The 19,544-nt window shown below is 43.1% G+C and overlaps 1 protein-coding gene across 4 annotated transcripts in view; it reads left to right on the top strand.

Moving 5' to 3' along the window:
* Positions 1-19,544, top strand: part of TTC12 (tetratricopeptide repeat domain 12) — a 53,897-nt gene that overhangs the window by 15,990 nt on the left and 18,363 nt on the right. For 3 of the 4 annotated variants that reach the window (XM_078432747.2, XM_078432745.2, XM_078432746.2), the window contains exons 7-10: positions 9,021-9,080; positions 14,076-14,147; positions 18,177-18,237; positions 18,675-18,863. In XM_078432747.2, coding sequence (XP_078288873.2) covers positions 9,021-9,080; positions 14,076-14,147; positions 18,177-18,237; positions 18,675-18,863 — 382 coding nt within the window. Of the gene's footprint in view, positions 1-9,020; positions 9,081-14,075; positions 14,148-17,994; positions 18,073-18,176; positions 18,238-18,674; positions 18,864-19,544 lie in introns of all 4 variants that reach the window. The other variant, XM_078432748.2, reaches the window with a different exon arrangement.

Here is a 19,544-nt window from a genome sequence, read left to right as displayed (position 1 = left end):
TCCCGGAAACGCTGCTGCTACACGATCTCGGGAACTTTTTCTGGGGGGGGGCTGGCACCCGGCAGCAGTCTCTGGGCACTGGCAGCAGCATGGTCCTGCGAATGTTTCTGGGTGTGGCCGGCACCTGGCCATTGCTCGGTGAGACCCTTCAGCAGAGGGGCAGAACGGGTCAAAGCCGCAGTCCTTCAGAGGTGAGAGGTCAGGAAAAACAGCTGCCTTTGAGACAAGACTCAGGAGGGAGGTGCCACCTGGCAACCTGACGGTCACGGACAGTGTAAAAGCAGGGAGTGAAAGGAAGCCGGAAACAAAGGACGGGTGCGCAATTGCTGACCGGGCAGAGTTCCCATTCTAGGGACTGGGTGGCTGGGTGACTCCATTTTCATCGGTCCCGTGCATGCACGTACACACTTACAAGCTCCATAACAATCCACCCCAGTAAGCTAAGCAGCGCCATCTAGTGGAGAACGGAGCGATTACACTAAACCCTGCCCAGCTGGGCCAACCTCGCTCTTTGGGAACACAAGTCTCTCCACCTGCTTAGTTTATGGAGTATAAAACACTTCATACTTTGACTTCTAGGGGAAAGCGAAGTAATTTCATTCGTACTTCAGTCTGTTCCCTGGTCCATCTATTCAGTTTTCTTTTTTTTTTCTCTTTTTCATTTCTTTTCTTTTTCTTGAATACAGAAAGATAAAATATTTATTTTTAGTTTCAATTTTTATTAAATATATTTTTCTTAATTTTTTTCAACTGTGTTTTTTACTGTTGTGTAAATTTTTTCAAATTCTGTTTAACTTCCATCATTTCATTGTGTTCTATTTCAATGTATTCATTTTTTTCAAATTTTCAAACTATTTCCTTTTTTTTTCCTTCTTTTTTGCTCTAATCTATCAAGCGCCTTTCAACACTCAGACCAAAACACTCCTCGGATATAGCATCATTTATATGATATGTGTGTGTGTGTATTGTTTTTAATTTTTTACTTTTAATATTTTTTTTAATTTTAATTTTTTTACCTCATTAATTCCCTTTATCCCTTCAAAATGACAAAATGAAGAAATTCACCCCAAAAGAAAGAGCAGGAAGAAACAACAGCCAGGGACTTAACCAACACAGATAACAAGCAAGATGTCCAACCAGAATTTAGAATCATGATAATAAGAATACTACCCTGAGTCAAAAATAGATTAGAATCCCTTTCTGCAAGGATAAAAGAAGTAACACCTAGTCAGGATGAAATAAAAAAGCTATAACTGAGCTGCAATCCCAAATGGATTCCACAGCAGCAAGGATGAATAAGGCAGAGCAGAGACAAAGCAATATAGAGGACAAACTTATGGAGAATAATGAAGCAGAAAAAAAGAGGGAGACTAAGGCAAAAGAGCACAATTTAAGAATTAGAGAAATCATTGATTTATTAAAAAGGAACAACATCAGAATCATAGAGGTCCCAGAAGATGAAGAGAGAGAAAAAAGAGTAGAAGGGTTATGTGAGCAAATCATAGCAGAAAACTTTCCTAACCTGGGGAAAGACACAGACGTCAAAATCCAGGAAGCACAGAGGACTCCCATAAGATTCAACAAACACTGACCATCAACAAGGCATATCGTAGTCAAATTACCAAAATACTCAGGCAAGGAAAGAATCATGAAAGCAGCAAGGGAAGAAGAGTCCTTAAGCTACAAGGGAAGACAGATCAGGTTGACAGCAGACCTATGCACAGAAACTTGGCAGGCCAGAAAGGAGTGGCAGGATATATTCAATGTGCTGAATTAGAAAAATGTGCAGCATGAATTCGTTATCCAGCAAGGCTGTGATTCAAAATAGAAGGAGAGATTAAAAGTTTCCCAGACAAACAAAAATTAAAGGAGTTCGTGACCACTAAACCAGCCCTGCAAGAAATTTTAAGGGGGACTCTCTGAGGGGAGAAAAGATGAATAAATATCAAAAGCAAGAAACTCTCGAAAGGACCAGAGAACACCACCAGAAACTCCAACTCTACAAGCAACATAATGGCAATAAACTCATATCTTTCAGTCCTCATTCTAAACGTCAGTGCACTAAATGTTCCAATCAAAAGATATAAGGTAACAGAATGGATAAGAAAACAAGATCCATCTAATATACTGTTTACAAGAGACCCACTTTAGACATAAAGACACCCTCACATAATAGTAAGGGGATGGAGAACCATCTATCATGCTAATGGTTGACAAAAGAAAGCCGGAGTAGCCATACTTAAATCTGACAATCTAAACTTTAAAGACTCGTTACACTCTTTAACAAGAGATGAAAAAGGGCATTATATCATAATTAAGGGGTCTATCCTCCAAGAAGACTTAACAATTGTAAACATTTATGCTCCAAATGTGAAAGCACCCAAATATAAAAATCAATTAATCACAAACATAAACTCATTGATAATAATACCATAAGATTAGGGGACTTCAACACCCCACTTACAACAATGCACAGATCATCTAATTGGAAAATCAACAAGGAAACAATGGCTTTGAATGACACACTGGACCAGATGGACTTAACACATGTATTCAGAACCTTTCATCCTAAAGCAACAGAATATACATTCTTCTCCAGTGCACATGGAATGGTCTCCAGAATAGACCACATACTGGGACACAAATCAGCCCTCAACAAGTACTAAAAGATCGACATCATACCGTGCATATTTTCAGACCACAATGCTATGAAACTCGAATCAACCACAAGAAAAAATTGGAAAGGTAACAAATACTTGGAGACTAAAGAGCATCCTACTAAAGAATGAATGGGCTAACCAAGAAATTAAAGAGGAAATTTAAGAGTACATGGAAGGCAATGAAAATGATAACACCACAGCCCAAAACCTGTGGGATGAAGCAAAGGCGCTTATAAGAGAAAAGTATATAGCATTCCAGGCATTCCTAAAGAAGGAAGAAAGGTCTCACATACACAACCTTACCTTATACCTTAAAGAGCTGGAAAAAGAACAGCAACTAAAACACAAAACCACCAGAAGCCAGGAAATAATAAAGATCAGGGCAGAAATTAATGCTATCGAAAACAACAACAACAACAACAACAACAAAAAAAAAAACAGAACAGATCAATGAAACCAGAAGCTGTTCCTTTGAAAGAATTAACAAAATTGATAAACCACTAGCCAGTTTGACCAAAAAGAAAAAGGAAAGGAGCCAAATAAAATCAAAAATGAAAGAGGAGAGATCACAACCAACAGAGCAGAAATAAAAACAATAAGAGAATATTTTGAGCAATTATATGTCAATAAAATGAGCAATCTGGAAGAAAGGGACGGATTCCTAGAAACATATACACTACCAAAACTGAAACAGGAAGAAATAGAAACTTTGAACAGATCCATAACCAGTAAAGAAATTGAATTAGTAATAAAAAAAAAAATCTCCCCAAAAACAAGAGTCCAGGGCCAGATGGCTTTCCAGGGGAATTCAACTAAACACTTAAGGAAGAGTTAACATCTATTCTCTTGAAGCTGTTCCCAAAAAAATAGAAATGGAAAGAAAACTTCCAAACTCTTTGAATGAAGCCAGCATTACCTTGATTCCAAAACCAAAGACCCCACTAAACAGGAGAACTATAGACTACTTTCCCTGATGAACATAGATGCAAAAATCCTCAACAAGATATTAGCCAACTGAATCCAACAGTACATTAAAAAAATTATTCACCACGACCAAGTGAGATTTATACCTGGGATGCAGGGCTGGTTCAATACCACAAAACAATCAATGTGATTCATCACATCAATAAAAGAAAGGACAAGAACCACATGATTCTCTCAATAGATGCAGAGAATGCATTTGACAAAATACAACATCCTGTCTTGATAAAAACCCACAAGAAAGTAGGGATAGAAGGATCATACCTCAAGATCATAAAAGCTGTATATGAAAGACCCAACACTAATATCATCCTCAATGGGGAAAAACTGAGAGCTTTCCCCCTAAGGTCAGGAACAAGATAGGGATGTCCACTCTCACCAGTGTCATTTAACATAGTATTGGAAGTCTTAGCCTCAGCAATCAGACAACACAAAGAAATAAAAGACATCCAAATCAGCCAGGAGGAGGTGAAATTTTCACTCTTTGCAGATGACATGATACTCTATATGGAAAACTGAAAATATTCCACCAAAAAACTGCTAGAACTGATCCATGAATTCAGCAAAGTGGCAGGATATAAAATCAATGCACAGAAATCGGTTGCATTCCTATACACCAACAATGAAACAACAGAAAGAGAAATCAAGGAATTGATCCCACTTACAATTGCACCAAAACCCATAAAATACCTAGGAATAAATCTAACCAAAGAGGTGAAAAATCTACACACTGAAAACTATGAAAAGCTTATGAAAGAAATTGAGGAAGACAAAAAAAATGGAAAAATATTCCAAGTTCCTGGATAGGAAGAACAAATATTGTTAAAATGTCAATACTATCCAAAGCAATCTACATATTCAATGCAAACCCTATCAAAATAACACCAGCATTCTTCATAGAGCTAGAACAAACAATCCTAAATTTTGTATGGAATCAGAAAAGACCTCAAATAGCCAAAGCAATCTTGAAAAAGAAAACCAAAGCAGGAGGCCTCACAATCCCAGACTTCAAGCTATATTACAAAGCTGTAATCATCAAGATAGTATGGTACTGGCACAAAAACAGACACTCAGATCAATAGAACAGAATAGAGAACCAGAAATGGACCCATAAACGTATGGCCAACTAATCTTGGACAAAGCAGGAAAGAATATCCAATGGAATAAAGATAGTCTCTTCAGCACGTGGTGCTGGGAAAATGGGACAGCGACATGCAGAAAAATGAACATGGACCACTTTCTTACACCATACACAAAAATAAACTCAAAATGGATGAAAGACCTAAATGTAAGACAGGAAGCCATCAAAATCCTAGAGGAGAAAGCAGGCAACAACCTCTTTGACCTTGGCCACAGCAACTTCTTACTCAACATGTTTCCAGAGGCAAGGGAAACAAAAGCAAAAATGAACTATTGGGGTCTCATCAAAATAAAAAGCTTCTGTACAGTGAAGGAAACAATCAGCAAAACTAAAAGGCAACCGATGGAATAGGAGAAGATATTTGCAAACAACATATCAGATAAAGGGTTGGTATCCAAAATCTATAAAGAACTTATCAAACTCAACACCCAAAAAACAAATAATCCAGTGAAGAAATGGGCAAAAGACATGAATAGACACTTCTCCAAGGAAGCCATCCAGATGGCCAAGTGACACATGAAAACATGCTCAACATCACTCATCATCAGGGAAATATAAATCAAAACCACAAGGAGATACCCCCTCACACCTGTCAGAATGGCTAACATTAACAATTCAGGCAACAACAGATGTTGGCCAGGATGCAGAGAAAGAGGATTTCTTTGGCACTGCTGGTGGGAATGCAAACTGGTGCAGCCACTCTCGAAAACAGTATGGAGGTTTCTCAAAAAATTGAAAATAGAACTACCCTATGACCCAGCAATTGCACTACTAGATATTTATCCAAGGGATACAGGTATGCTGTTTTGAAGGGGCACGTGCACCCCAATGTTTATAGCAGCACTATCAACAATAGACAAAGTATGGAAAGAGCCCAAATGTCCATCAATGGATGAATGGATAAAAAAGATGCTATATATATATATATATATATATATATATATATATACACACACACACACACACACACACACACACACACACACATACACACACACACACACACACACACACACACACACAGTGGAGTATTACTCAGCAATCAAAAAGAATGAAATCTTGCCATTTGCAACTACATGGATGGAACCAGAGGGTATTATGCTAAGCAAAATTGGCCAAAGACAAATATCATATGACTTCACTCATATGAGGACTTTTAGACACAGAACAGGTGAACCTAAAGGAAGGGAAGCAAAAATAATATAAAAACAGGGAGGGGGCCAAAACATAAGAGACTCTTAACTATGGAGAACAAACAGAGGGTTACTGGAGGGGCTGTGGGCGGGGGTTGGGCTAAATTGGTAAGGGACATTAAGGAATCTACTCCTGAAATCATTGTTGCACCATGTGCTAACTAACTTGGATGTAAATTAAAAAGTAAAATAAGAACTGTGAAAAAAAAAAAGGATCACCAAATCACCATTGGCTATTTTTAAAATGCCTCCCGTTTGCATGCAGTGTTAGAAACACTTAATAAGACCCTGTGAATTGAGTGTTGATGTTTGCTAGAGAGAAAACATACCCTTTCATTGCTCTGTGTTTCTCCTGGAGCTAATGTTATGATCAATAGGTTGCTGGCATAATTTAGATCAATCAGGAGTTTAATTGCCATTTGGGAAAGTAGTTCTTTTTAAGAAGTGGAAAAGCAAAAGAGAAGAGGGAATTTATAGGGTGTTGAATCCAAGCCTTAAAAAAAAAAAGAAAGAAAAGGAAAAGGAAAAGTCTGTGTAGAGAAATTGTTGAAGCCGGTGTATGCATTTTCAGAGTCTGTATGTCTCCTGACTAACAATGTCACGGATTTGTGACTACCTTTGTCTAAAAGGATGCTAATTTCCTCCTCACATCATCTGACTTTCAAATGAAACCCCAAACCCTGGGGGAAAGAATGGTGCTCTGTGGAACAGACAGTTCAAAGAGTCATCATCTTCAATTAGTCCAGAGCCTGAGTTAATGAAAGCACTGCTCAGCAGCTTCCTTTCTATGGGAGCAAATCGCTGCACTGCTGAACTTCATTAGCCAGCTCTTGCCTGCTCCCTCCTTGCTTGGGATGAGTTATAACACTGGCCCCATAATTGGCTTGACCATGTAAATATCTGCTCAGAGTTATCAATAACAATGTCACGGTGCCCAGTACAGTTTTGATCAGGGGCAGAAGTATACATGTATGGGCTCTAGCTTGGGTGACTTATGGGACCCTGGGGAACCCCTTATTCTCCAAGTGCCTGGTTTTCCTTTTTCACACCAGAGTGATCATTGCTGCTTCCTGGGAGCTTTCCAAGAGAAGAGTGCTTAAAGTCTGTTTAGTTCAACTTAATAAGAATTTATTGAGTACCTATTGTGTCCAGAATTAATTCAGAAGGTATGGTAGCCATCACACTTGCTGTTGAGCAGCGCTTTGTTAGTTTATATGTCACTGGTTCTCTGAAACTATAAATGAACTGAATTCAGTTTCGATTGAGTGGATCCCAGGATTCTGAGTCAATTCTTGATTTTCAAGATTGTCCCCAATTCTGAGTCTGGGGTGGGGGGAGGGGGTAGGAGGGAATCCCAGAAGAGGCTCCCAGGGCATTTGGCACTGGTGGATTGTAGTGATGGTCTGACTCTTAAATGTCAGCCCATTTTCTAGATCCCTTCCTTCTTGCTGTGCTTATGAGGAAAGAAGGAGAAATTTTTCTTCGTCTTTTTTGTAGTACCAGCTTTATTGAGATATAATTGGTGTAACATGCAATTCACCCATTTAAAGTACACGAATCAGTGGTTTTTAGTGTATTCACAGAGTTGTGCAACCATCACTGTAAGCAATCTTAGAACATTGTCATGATCGCAAAAAGAAACCCCATACCCTTTAAGTAGCCCTCCATGCTCCCGTGCACCCCTACCCCTGCCTCAGTGCTCCCATGCACCCAGCCCCAGCACTCCCGTGCACCCTTACCCCCCGCCCCAGTGTTCCCCTGCACCCCCACCGCTCCCATGCACCCCTGCCCCCAGCCCCAGTGCTCCCATGCACCCCTACCCCCACCTCAGTGCTCCCCTGCACCCTCACTGCTCCCATGCACCCCTGCCCCCAGCCCCAGCCCTCCCGTGCACCTCTACCCACAGCCCTAGGCAACCACGAGTCGACTTTCTGTCTCCATACATCTGCCTCCTCTGTACATTTCATTCTAATAGAGTCATGCATATTTTTTCCTTTTGTGTCTGGCTTCTCTCCTGTAACATGTTTTCAAAGCTCATCCATGTTGTAATATGTACTGATGCTTCATTCCTTTTTATTGCCAAATAATATTCCACTGTATGGATGGACCACGTTTTAGTTATCCATTCATCAGTTGATGGACATTTGAGTTGTTTCTGCTTTTTGGGTATTATCAACAATGCTGCTGTGAACATCTGTGCACAAGTTTTTATGTGCCTGTGTTTACAGTCCCTTTGGGTATACATACACCCAGGAGTGGCTGGATCATATGGTAATTCCGTGTTTAACCCTTTGAAGAACTAACTGCCAGACTGTCTACCAAAGTGGCTACCCCACTTTACATTCCCACCAGCAGTGTGTGAGGGTTCTGATTTTTCTGCATTCTCACCAACACTTATTATCACCTCTTTGATTCGCTCTACCATTTGGTTTCCTTCTGGAGCATCCACAGTAGGGTAGACTCTAGAAGTCAGCTCTTACTTCGTAGATGTGTTTAGTGTGCTACGTACTTTCTTTTGCCTTTCCAGATCCTCTTCCTCCCTGCCTTTTGTGCCCTGGGGGGACTGACCTCTGTGGACTGGCCCCCTGACTTCCCAGCTTTCTAGCTTGCATGGGTTCAGCCAGTGAGATCAGAAGGAAGGAGGAAATGAGAGTGGGGTATTTATTCTCCCACCTGTAGCCCTACTAAAGGCCTCAGCTCCCACCAGGCAGTGCCGTCCACAAAGCTGTCCTCTCCCATCTGTCCATGGCTCGTCCTTCTGCCCCCTCACCCTAGCAGCGGTAACGGCTGTCCATTGTTGCTAGACTTGGGGTTCTGTAACGTTCCTGTTGGTTTCCCTGAGCCTTGCCCTCAGCTTGTAAGTAGTCCTTCTGTTAAAGTCACCTCGTGTGTGTGCCCTCCGTTTTCTGCTGGAGCCCTGGCTGACATGGGGAGGGGCTGGTTCCCTGTCATCACCCTTCTGTTGTTGGACTGCTCTTTCTGTGTCAACTGAAGACCGCTTGCTGAAGAATTATGTATCAACAGCAGCTGTTTGTGTCATTACAGGCTTATATAAAACTCGGGGACTTCCAGAAAGCAGTAGTGGATTGTGAGTGGGCTCTGAAGGTAAGAAGATGGGTCCTTTTCCACATGATGGAGCCTGGCCTGCCAGGCAGGGCATCTCGGTCCTGAAGGGAATGGAGGGGAGCGGCCAGAGTTTCATGGCGGGCCATGAGCTCTGCAGTCAGAGCCTCAATTTCCTCATCTATAAAATGGGATAAACAGAATTGTTGTAAGGGTCACGGTAATGCATATGGAGCACCCAGCTCGTAGTAAGTACTCCAGAGAGGCTGCTGTTAATGCTGGTTTTTCAAGGTTTATTTTGCAAGGGCTCATCCTTTTCTGCTGTATTATCAGCAGCTCTGCTTCATGTGGCAGTGGTAACGCCTCTTTCTGTTTCTAGAACCAACCACGGGAACTCGTTTGTGCAGTGTTGTTCTTCCTCATCAGTCTGTGCTTTTCCTCTAGCTCTAGTAATTTGGCATATTTGCAGAGGAATGATCAGCACGTAGAATTCCTGCTGTTCAGCCTGGATACTAGTCAGGGCTCAGGCAGATCACATACTTCTGTGCAGGATACTTCCTCCCAAATCTGCCAAAATAGCTCATTTAAGGTGAGGAGAGGGAAGGACTGTCGGTGGAAATAGTACAAGAGTTTTTAAAAGAGAAATGTCATGATCACTTCTTAGGGACATTATTTCAGATGACTAAATATTTAAATAAGTCTTCATCCCGTTCAGCTGAGTCGCTGCGTTGTAGGGGCTTTAACTGAAGAACCAAAATGAGCGTTTCTCTCTTCACGGAGGGGCTGCTGACAGAGGAACATGAGCACCACCCCCCCCCCCCACCACAGGGTCTAGAGGCGGAGAGCAGGACTTTTCTTGTTAGATACATGTTTTATCATAAAAATCTTGCAAATTTGGCGTGGCATTCCATGAAATTTATCTCTTTGTCTAAATATCCCCATAGTATCTTCGGTAACTTACAATCACATAAAACTGAAGTGCCAGGAGAACATGCCAGGTTTATCTTCTGGCCCAGATTCCTCCAGTTCAGCCCACTGAACCCCAGGGCAGTGAGCGTGGCCCAAAACTAGAGCATGTTTTGACAGCAGCATATTGGCCACACCTCCTTCCTTATTTTTTATTGACAAGGTAAGCAAGGGAAACTGGGGAGAGTTAGAAACTCACCTTGATGAATGATGGTTTATAAAGTACGAGGGCTCCTCCGGAACTGACAGGTGGGGTGCATGATTCCCCTTTCCCTTAGAAGATCCGGCGTATTGGCAAATCCTGTCCCATTGCACCGTTACGGTCTTGAGGTTACAAGAGCTGCCCAGAGCTGATGACCTCAGGTTCTTCACAGCTTAGGACCAGCCTAGGTCCCCAACCTGTCTTGTCACTTTATGTGACCATAATTTCTTTTCTGCCCCCATTCCATAAGAGAAGAGAGAGGCAAGGATGTTTTCCTCAATTATTCCAATAATCACAGCAAAAGCCCCCGTTTATTGCTTCTCGGCCTTTTGGCTAAGATCAAGTGTTAAAGCCCCCGTTTGCGGCGTGCTGGCCATGAGCCTCACAACCTTCTCTTCTCTTCTGTTCAATACCACCGTCATCCTTATTTTTCTGGCAAGGAAACCAAGCCTTGAAGGTGAATGAAGTAACCTGTGCCGAACTGCATAGCTAATGTTAGTCTCGCTGTAAGCCAGTGTCTGAATCCTGTACTTTGTACAGCTTCTCTACTGGACCTGAGAAACCCTACAGTCCCTGGGGGTGGATCTTGCTCCCTTCCATGGGAGAAGCAAGATCTCCCAGTGGGGCTCCCAGGAGTATCTGTTCTGATCTGAAAAGGACCAAAGAGGTAGTGACACCATCAGCTTGCTGATTCAGGGTAACATTCTGGCCGGTTCCCAAATGTTAAATGAAGCACAGTGTAATTAATGGTGAAACCAAGGCAAAGCGGGCCCAGCAAAGCTGACATTAAAAAACTCTGACATTCAGCAGCCAGTCTTGTGAAATGCCCAGCGAGGCTCCCAGTTGAAGAGGCTGTGTAAACGCTTGGAGGGCTGGGGGGAAATGTATGAGGAGCTCTAAAAACTAACAGTGTCAGTTCTGTGTCAAAGTGGTGAATTAAAAGTTTCTCTCTTTAAAAGTAGTATATCAATAACGCATGTCATTGCCATCCCATTATTAATGGTGTTAGTAACTTTCATGCTCATTTAAGATTGTTGACACTTTTGAATTGGTAGAGACAAGCTCACATGAGGATATTTCAAGACTCCTGTTCCTCATCAGGGAAGATGAGGCAGTGAAGCTGGTTCCAGTCAGAGTCATTTCTTTCTTGGTGGAATACTTTCTGCATGATAAAATCCATCATCCTCTGAAAACTGGACTCCTTTTTTAAAAAATCTTTTTTAATGTTTATTTTTGACAGAGAGAGGGAGTGTGTGAACAGGAGAGGGGCAGAGAGAGAGGGAGACACAGAATCCAAAGCAGGTTCCAGGCTCTGAGCTGTCAGCAGAGCCCGATATGGGGGCTCGAACCCACGGACCGTGAGATCATGACGTGAGCCCAAGTCGGACGCTTAACTGGCTGAACCACCCACGTGTCCCAAAACAGGACTCCTTTTAAGGGGATCTGGGACTCACCTGAAAAAATCCTGGTGAATGTTGACACATGATCAGAGGAGAAGGACCCATCAGAGAGGACTTCTGTTAGCAGCCAGGGCGGGCAGAGTCATGACCACGCCCCATCTCTGGGACACACAGAGACACACAGGGTGGCAAGGACAGGGCTCTGAGGCTCCGGGTTTATTTTGCCCCCTGCTGTAACCCTGCAGCCAAGGGACAGTGAACATTTGGCTTTCATGGGCTGCGGCACTGGCACTTTCTTTCCCCCTCACCATTCCTTTCCTGCCCCCTCAACCTCTTCCTTTGTGGATTCTCCAGGCTTCACTCCTGGGCTCCCTGCCCTCCCTCTGCAGCTTCCCCCTCAAAGCTCTTGTCTCTCCTGGGTCCACCCGGCCCGGAGACCTTGTTCCCCATCTCCACCTCCGAGGACCGCAGGGCGCAGGTCTCCGTGATTGTCTTCGCATCACTGGAAAGATGATGCGTCTAGGAACAAACTCATCATCTTCCCCCAGCCTTCCTCACTACCAGCCCCGACTTCCCCTTCTGTTAATGGCGTGTGCTGCCTTCCAGACATCTGAACCCCAAACTCGTTACTTGACATCCTCCTCTTCTTTGTCATCTGTCTGTGACAGAACTCTGGCGTCTGCACTCTCTCTGCTGCTCCACCAGGGCAGATGCGGCCCCTCATTCTGAATGACTGTCTTGGTTTCCTCACTTGACCCCTGCCTTTCCCGCCTCTGGTCAGTTCTGTGCGCCACCTCTAGACTATCCTGTATGCCCCGGCTGCTCACTCACCCCTTCCAGCCACACCCTCCCTGCCCTGCCCCTGCCCTTTGTCCTGGATGGAAGCTCCCTGCCCCCTCCCACCTCCCGACCTTGCTCAGCCCATTCTCCCTCCCTCCTTCTCTCCACCTCTCCACATCCTTTGAGACCCACCTCAGATCCCTCCTTCGCACACTCTTTGTTAGACCAGGCCTCTTTGGAGTGGGTTTCCCTCTCCTCACCTGCTGGGGCACTTTTCTCAAGGTGATTTGGTGTCCTTTGAAGCCTTTGGGGCAGAGTCAGATGGCCAGATTTTAAATCCCAGCTCATCCACTTAGTATCTATGTGACCTGGAACCTCTCCACCCCCTAGTTTCCTCCTCTGTAAAATGGGGATAGTAACTGCATCAACTTTGTAGACTTGTTACAAGGATTATACGAGACAAGTCCTATGAGCTGCACGGTTAGGACTGAACAAGAATGCACTATTACTTACCGCTGCCATTCACTCAGCGCGTCAGCAAATGATGTTCATGAAAATCAGCTATAAAGCCCTCTCCAAGTATGACCGTGTCACCTCTTCTATGACCACTTAGCTTTTCTTCAAACGTCCCTTCTGCCCTGAAATGGACAGCAGCTGCTGTGGTAACAGTTGTGGCAACAGCTGCTGATGCCGTACCACCTGGTGCTGCACTGAGTGCCACGTGCGTCTCCTCCCCGTGACAACCTGCGAGCGAGACACTGTCACTGTCTGCACTTTCCACATGAGGAGAATGAGCATCACAGAAGTTAGGTGGCCTGGCCAACACCCCGCTTCTGCTGAGAGGCGGGCCAGGCGTTCACCCAGGACTTTTTAGACTCCTGAGCTGGCACGCATCACCTCTTTAAATCTAGACCCTTGGAGGGCATCCCTGGCACAATGCCTCGCATGGAAAAGGGTTTGATTAACTGGATGCTAGAAGTTACAGTTGACGTCTTTGTGCCCAATCAGTCCCTCTGAAGTTGTAATCATTAGGGGCAGGCAGGTGTAGGGCCCCTGTGCAGATGCCGTGGTCTCCTGTAAGTTTCGATCCTGATCGTGCCTTTTGAAGGAGGCATCCCTCCTGATCTTAAGTGATAAGAATAGAAGTTCCCAGGATGTGTGGTGTGATTTATTGCCAGACCCGCTAAGATGTAACCATAACCTCAGCTGTTGACCCGGGGTTGGTGTCTCTCTCTTCTGTTAAACCAGTGGTCCTTAAGCTTGGCTGCATGTTTACAGCACCTAGAGAGCTTAAAAAAACTGTCGATGCCTGAGCCCTACCCTGGAGTATAATTTAATTGGTATGGGCTTCAGCCTGGCCTTCCAGATTTTGATTAGCATCCCAGGCGATTCTAATGTTTAGGCAAGGTTGAGAGCTCTCCTAAACTAAGGGTTTCTGGTTTGTCTCCTGATTGAGTCTCATTACGTGGAAATGAAAACTGGCAAGTATCATTAATTAATTTGATGGAGAGTTTACTTGTACATGCAGCATGCACCAATTAGTTTAGTCACAAATGCACAGAAAAGTTTTAATTGTCAACCGTGGTAGCTGTGCTGAGAACCGAAGTGCTGCCTTAACTCTATTAGCCAGGCGATGAGGGGAGTGGCTAATGACTTCAAACATCTGATCAGTCATTCTCTTTTATGCAGTGTGATGAAAAATGCACAAAAGCATATTTCCATATGGGAAAGGCCCATCTGGCCCTGAAGAACTACAATGTGGTAAGTTCTTAGAGGAGTAGAAGTGGCTTGTTTGATCCCAGAGCAATGCTCCAGATTGTCTCAGAGAAGGACTACGTTCCTCCAAGCCGATTAGATATTAATCTGCCTTTTACAGTATTTTCCAAGGAACATCTTACCATATGTTGAGTTGGGAAGGACGTTGAGTAGCATCCCCACCTTCTCTGGGAATCCCTTCTGCAGTATCTTTTACTGTTCCGTCAGCCCCAGGAGGAGCATCTCTGGAGAGAAAAATATAAGCCAACAAATGAAAAGAAAACTCACTTGTAATCTCTTCACTCAAAAGTAACCATGCGGATATATAGGCAGACTAAGATATAATATGTTGTGAATAGCAGCTTTATTTAGATATAATTCACATACCAGATAGTTCATCTGTGGACGGTATACAATTCAGTGGGTTTTCATGTATTCACAGAGATGTGCAACCATCACCACACTCAACTTTAGAACATTTTTGTCACCTCCCCAAAAGCACTCTAGCCATTAGTAGCACTCTCCTTCCCCCCACCCTAACCTCAACCCACGGCAGTCACTAATCTACTTCTGTCTGTATACATTTGCCTAGGCTTTTCATATAAATAGAATTATGCAAGAGATAGTCTTTTGTGACTGGCCTCTTTCACTTAACATGATGTTTTCAAGGTTCACCCATGTTGTAGCACCTATCAGGACTTCGTTCCTTTTAGTGCTGAATAATATTCCATTGTATCAATAGGCTACATTTTATGTATCCATTCATGGTTGATGAACATTTGGGTTATTTTCCCTTAGGACCATTATATGAACATCCACGTACAAGTTTTTGTGTGGGCATGTGTGTATGGCCCTGTTGAGTACATTCTATCCAGGAGTGGAACTGCTCAGTTACATAACTCTATGTTTAACCCCTGGAGGAACTGCCAAAGTGTTTTCCAAAGTGGCTGCACCGTCTTACATGCCCACTGGCAGGACATGGTTTCCATTTCTCTACATCCTGCGCAATACTTCTCATTATCTCTTTTTGATTATAGTCATCCCAGTGGGTGTAAAACATAAGTCGTTGTTTTGATTTGCATTTCCTTGACAGCTAATGACGTTACGTCTCTTTTCACATGCTTGTTGGCCATTTGTATATCTCCTTTGGAGAAATGTCTCCAGATTCTTTGCCCATGTTTTATTAGGTTATTTGTATTTTTATATTAAATAAACAGTACCTTATATATTGTGGATACAAGTTCCTTATCAGATAAATGATTTTTCAGATATTTTCTTTCATTCTTTGTGTTGTCCTTTAACTTTCTTGATTGTGTCCTTTGTAGCACAAAAAAATTTTTAATTTTGATGGGAGTCTAAATTATTTATTTTTTCCTTTGATTGCTTATACTTTTGGTGTCATATATAAGAAATCGTTGCCTAATCCAAGATTTACTTCCATGTTTTCTTCTGTTTTATGACTTTAGCTCTGATTTTGAGTTAATTTTTAGATATGGTGTGAGGAAGGGACCTAATTTTATTCTTTTGCATGTGGATATCCAGTTATCCCAGCCCCATTTGTTAAAATGACTCTTCTGTCTCCTACTGAATGATTTTGGCACCCTTGTCAAAAATCAATTGATCATAAATGAATGGATTTATTTCTGAACTCTCCATTTTATTTCATTGATCTATGTCTGTTCTTATCTCTATGCCATATTGTCCTAATTCCTATAGCTTTAGTAGAATTTGAAATTGGGAAGTTTGAGTCTTCTAACTTTGCTCTGCCTTTTCAAGCTTGTTTAGTTATTCTAGGTCCCTTGAATTACCATACAAATTTTAGGATCAGCTTATCAATTTCTGCAAAGAAGCCAGATGGAATTTTGATGGAGATTACACTGAATCTGTAGATCAATTTGGGGAGTATTGCTATCTTAACAATATTAAGTTTTATGATCCATGAATGTGGGATGTCTTTCCACTTAGAAGATATTATGTTTTTAAAAAAGAAATTGACTTCTATTGTACATTTTAAGAATTCTTTGCTTTGTTGGATTTTAATCCTAAAAGTAATACAGGCTTATTCTAGTAAGGTCAAATAATAAAAAAGTGGAAGAACAAAATGTTAATCCTCCCTTCTCCACCAAATTCTATTCACTCGTTCATTGAGTTAATTAATTCACTTAGCCAACATGTATACATGCTTTCTGTGTCTCTGGTACTGTCCTAGACAATAGAAATATAGTAGTGAACAAGACAAACTCCTTGACTAAATGGAACTTACATTCTTGGGATAGGTGGGGCCGGGAGACAGGAACCAAATAAATAGATGTGTAGTATGTTGGATGGTGATAAGTGTTATTGGGCAAACAAAATCAGGAAGCAATGAAGGTGAGATTGGTTTTATATGGAGTGGTCAGAGAAGGCCTCTCTGAAGGAAGGGAGGGAGTGAAGTGAGCAAGCCATGTGGATACATAATAGAGTAGTGGTCCAGTTAGCAGAATAGCTAGAGAAGAGTGATAGGAGATGAGGTCAGGCAGGTGAGGGGGGTATGGTAGGGGACTAATTCCCTATGCCTTCCAGGCTTTTGGAAGGATTTTGGCTTTTACTGTGAGTGAGGTGGGAGCCATTGGAGGGTTTTGAGGGAAGGAGTGAAATGATGCGACACAGGTTCACTGTCCTAGTCCTTTTGGGCTGCCATATAGAAACTACCAGGGACCAGGAGGCTTAAACAACAAGCATTCATTTCTCACAGTTCTGAAGACTGGAGTGTCTAAATCAAGATACCAGTAGATTTGGTGTCTGGTGAGGCCTGCTTCCTAGTTGACAGACAGCCAGAAGGATTAAGAGAGTGCTCTGGGGTCTTTTGATAAGGGCACAAATGTCATTCATGAGGGCTCCACCCCGATGACCTAATCACCTCCCAAAGGCCCCACCTCCAAGTGCATCACATTGGGGGTTCAGTTTCAACATATGAATTTTGGGGAGACACAAGCACTCAGTCTATAGCAGTTACCATGTTTGATGTGTATACTTCTGTCCTGCAACACTATTCTCTGTTTTAATGTGAGGTTTTTTTCTTCAGTTCCTTTCTTCATCCTAATCTTCTAGATGAGCCTTGAGCTTTCAAGATGTCTCAGAACCATTTTTTTTTTTAGCTTTTTTCTCAATGACTAGGCCGTTCTTGATAACCCTGAGGACAGTACTGCTCTAAACCCAGTAACATGCCCCACGAACTACAATCTGTCTTTTCTCCAGAAACTTCCTAGAAATTTCTTCACTGAGAGCCCCTCACTCAAGTTTTCTTGCAACCCTTATATGGCCAGTGAGTGGACCCCTTCCTGGCTGTCTTTGCAGCCCTGTTAATTTAAATAGGTACTTCTCGGGGCGCCTGGGTGGCTCAGTCGGTTAAGCATCCGACTTCGGCCTGGGTCACAATCTTGCGGTCCGTGAGTTCGAGCCCCGCATCGGGCTCTGGGCTGACAGCTCAGAGCCTGGAGCCTGCTTCCGATTCTGTGTCTCCCTCTCTCTCTGCCCCTCCCCCGTTCATGCTCTGTCTCTCTCTGTCTCAAAAATAAATAAATGTTAAATAAATAAATAAATAGGTACTTCTCTTTTCCTATTCCCAAAAGTTTTTGTCAACAGTGTCTAGCTTCATTTATTTCCTTCCTTGTGGGCATATCTGACAAGTAGCCTCCCGTTCTCTCTCAGTGCAAATATCATATCTAAATTTTGCAATTACCTTATGATTAATCCTATTCCAACCAGACATAATCCATGAGAATTTAGGACTAGCTATTTTTCCATCACAGGCTGTATCTGACAATACTACTTTTTAAAAATAAACTCTGAAATAATACCTCTTGTCCCACAGAACCAGAGAAGCCTAAACAAAATGTCACACGCATGCTGTGTTCCCCATGCCTACCTCCTACACTGGGAGCAAGAGGAGGCTGGAAGGAAATAATGAAGCCAAGCCTTGTGGTACCCAGTGTCTTTCTTAATAATCACCTTTACCCCTGACCACTCTTCAAGGTCGCGTTTCTTTTTTTCCAGTCTAGAGAGTGTTATCAGAAGATCTTAGAAATAAACCCCCAGCTGCAGACCCAAGTGAAAGGTGAGAATGTTCCTGCTGGTGTCCTTAGTTTGAATTCCACTTTTGCTTTGTGCTCTGGCCCTAAGGTGCCTTCCACTCCTTCTCTGCTCTTGGCCTCAAAGCCACATCAAACCCTCACTGTTAGCAAGCTACCCCCTTCTCTTTCCTCTGTTCTCCCACTCAGACCTTTGCCTTCCTCCTTTCTACAACCATTGCCCCTTACAAACCTTCTAGACAAGGCAGTAATGTTGTCCTTGAATCCCCAAGATGGTTTAAGATTCTGGGTATAGACTGTCCACCCTTCCTAAAATTTTCCTTCCTGAAACCAGGTAAGAATGATTTTAATGCTTCATCATCTCAACCTCCCGTCCTCAAAAACGCTGCTCTTTGCGTGGTGATGTTGATGGTTAGAGTTTTATTTGGTTTCTTTCCTTTTGTTTTCCTTCTTGTTTTGCTAGAATACCTCAATCAAGTAAATCTCCGGGAGAAAGCAGATCTTCAAGAGAAGGAAGCCCACGAATTGCTGGATTCGGGAAAGAACACGGCAGTGACAGTCAAGAATGTCCTGCAGACTCTCTGCAAGCCTGATCAGACCCCCTTGTTCTATGCAGGAGGGATTGAAATCCTGACTGAAATGATAAAGGATTGTAAGCCGGAGACGCGTATGGCCTCGTGGATATAGTTGGTGTAAAGGGGCAGTTGAGAGGTCAGCCCTGATGAGGCAAAGAACCTCTGTGTCCCTTCCTTCCACAGATACTCAAGACGTACTGTGATGTGGGGACTAAACAGGGGGTGCAGGAAATGTACCCCCGCCCCAGCTCCATCCTCCCCCAGAGCCTGCGTGTGCTCAGCACATATGCAGTAAACACCCTCCACGCAATAAAGCACAGAACACACACACGCACCGCATCTGTTTACATCACATACACACACGCCACACATACTCCCCCCTCCACACATCATACACATACCTGCACACCTGCTGCATATCCCACGCGTACCCCACGTACACCCCGAACACCGTATACTGCCCTCACAAATCTCCCAAACGTCGAGGAATGGAAGACCCGATTCTGTAGGATAAACTCTAAGGTTCATCCCGTTATGTTTAATGGCTGCCTGGGACACGTAGTTTCAGAGCAAACATGAGCTCTCCTGCTAACGAGAGCCGTGCTGTTCTCCTTCACCAGTTCTTGCCATCGGGGCTTACGCCACTTTTTCACTCAGTGACAGGATGCCGTTTGCACAACGAGGCAGGATCTCTGACCTCCCTTTAGCATATGATGGAAGACACTCAAATACTCCCTGCAGTAGTTTCTTGGAGGTTT

The sequence above is a fragment of the Panthera onca genome, chromosome D1, assembly GCF_046562875.1.
Source record: "Panthera onca isolate mPanOnc1 chromosome D1, mPanOnc1 haplotype 2, whole genome shotgun sequence".
NCBI lineage: Eukaryota > Metazoa > Chordata > Mammalia > Carnivora > Felidae > Panthera > Panthera onca.
The sequence above is the reverse complement of the archived record's forward strand: the minus strand, read 5'-3'. Positions and strand labels throughout refer to the sequence as shown.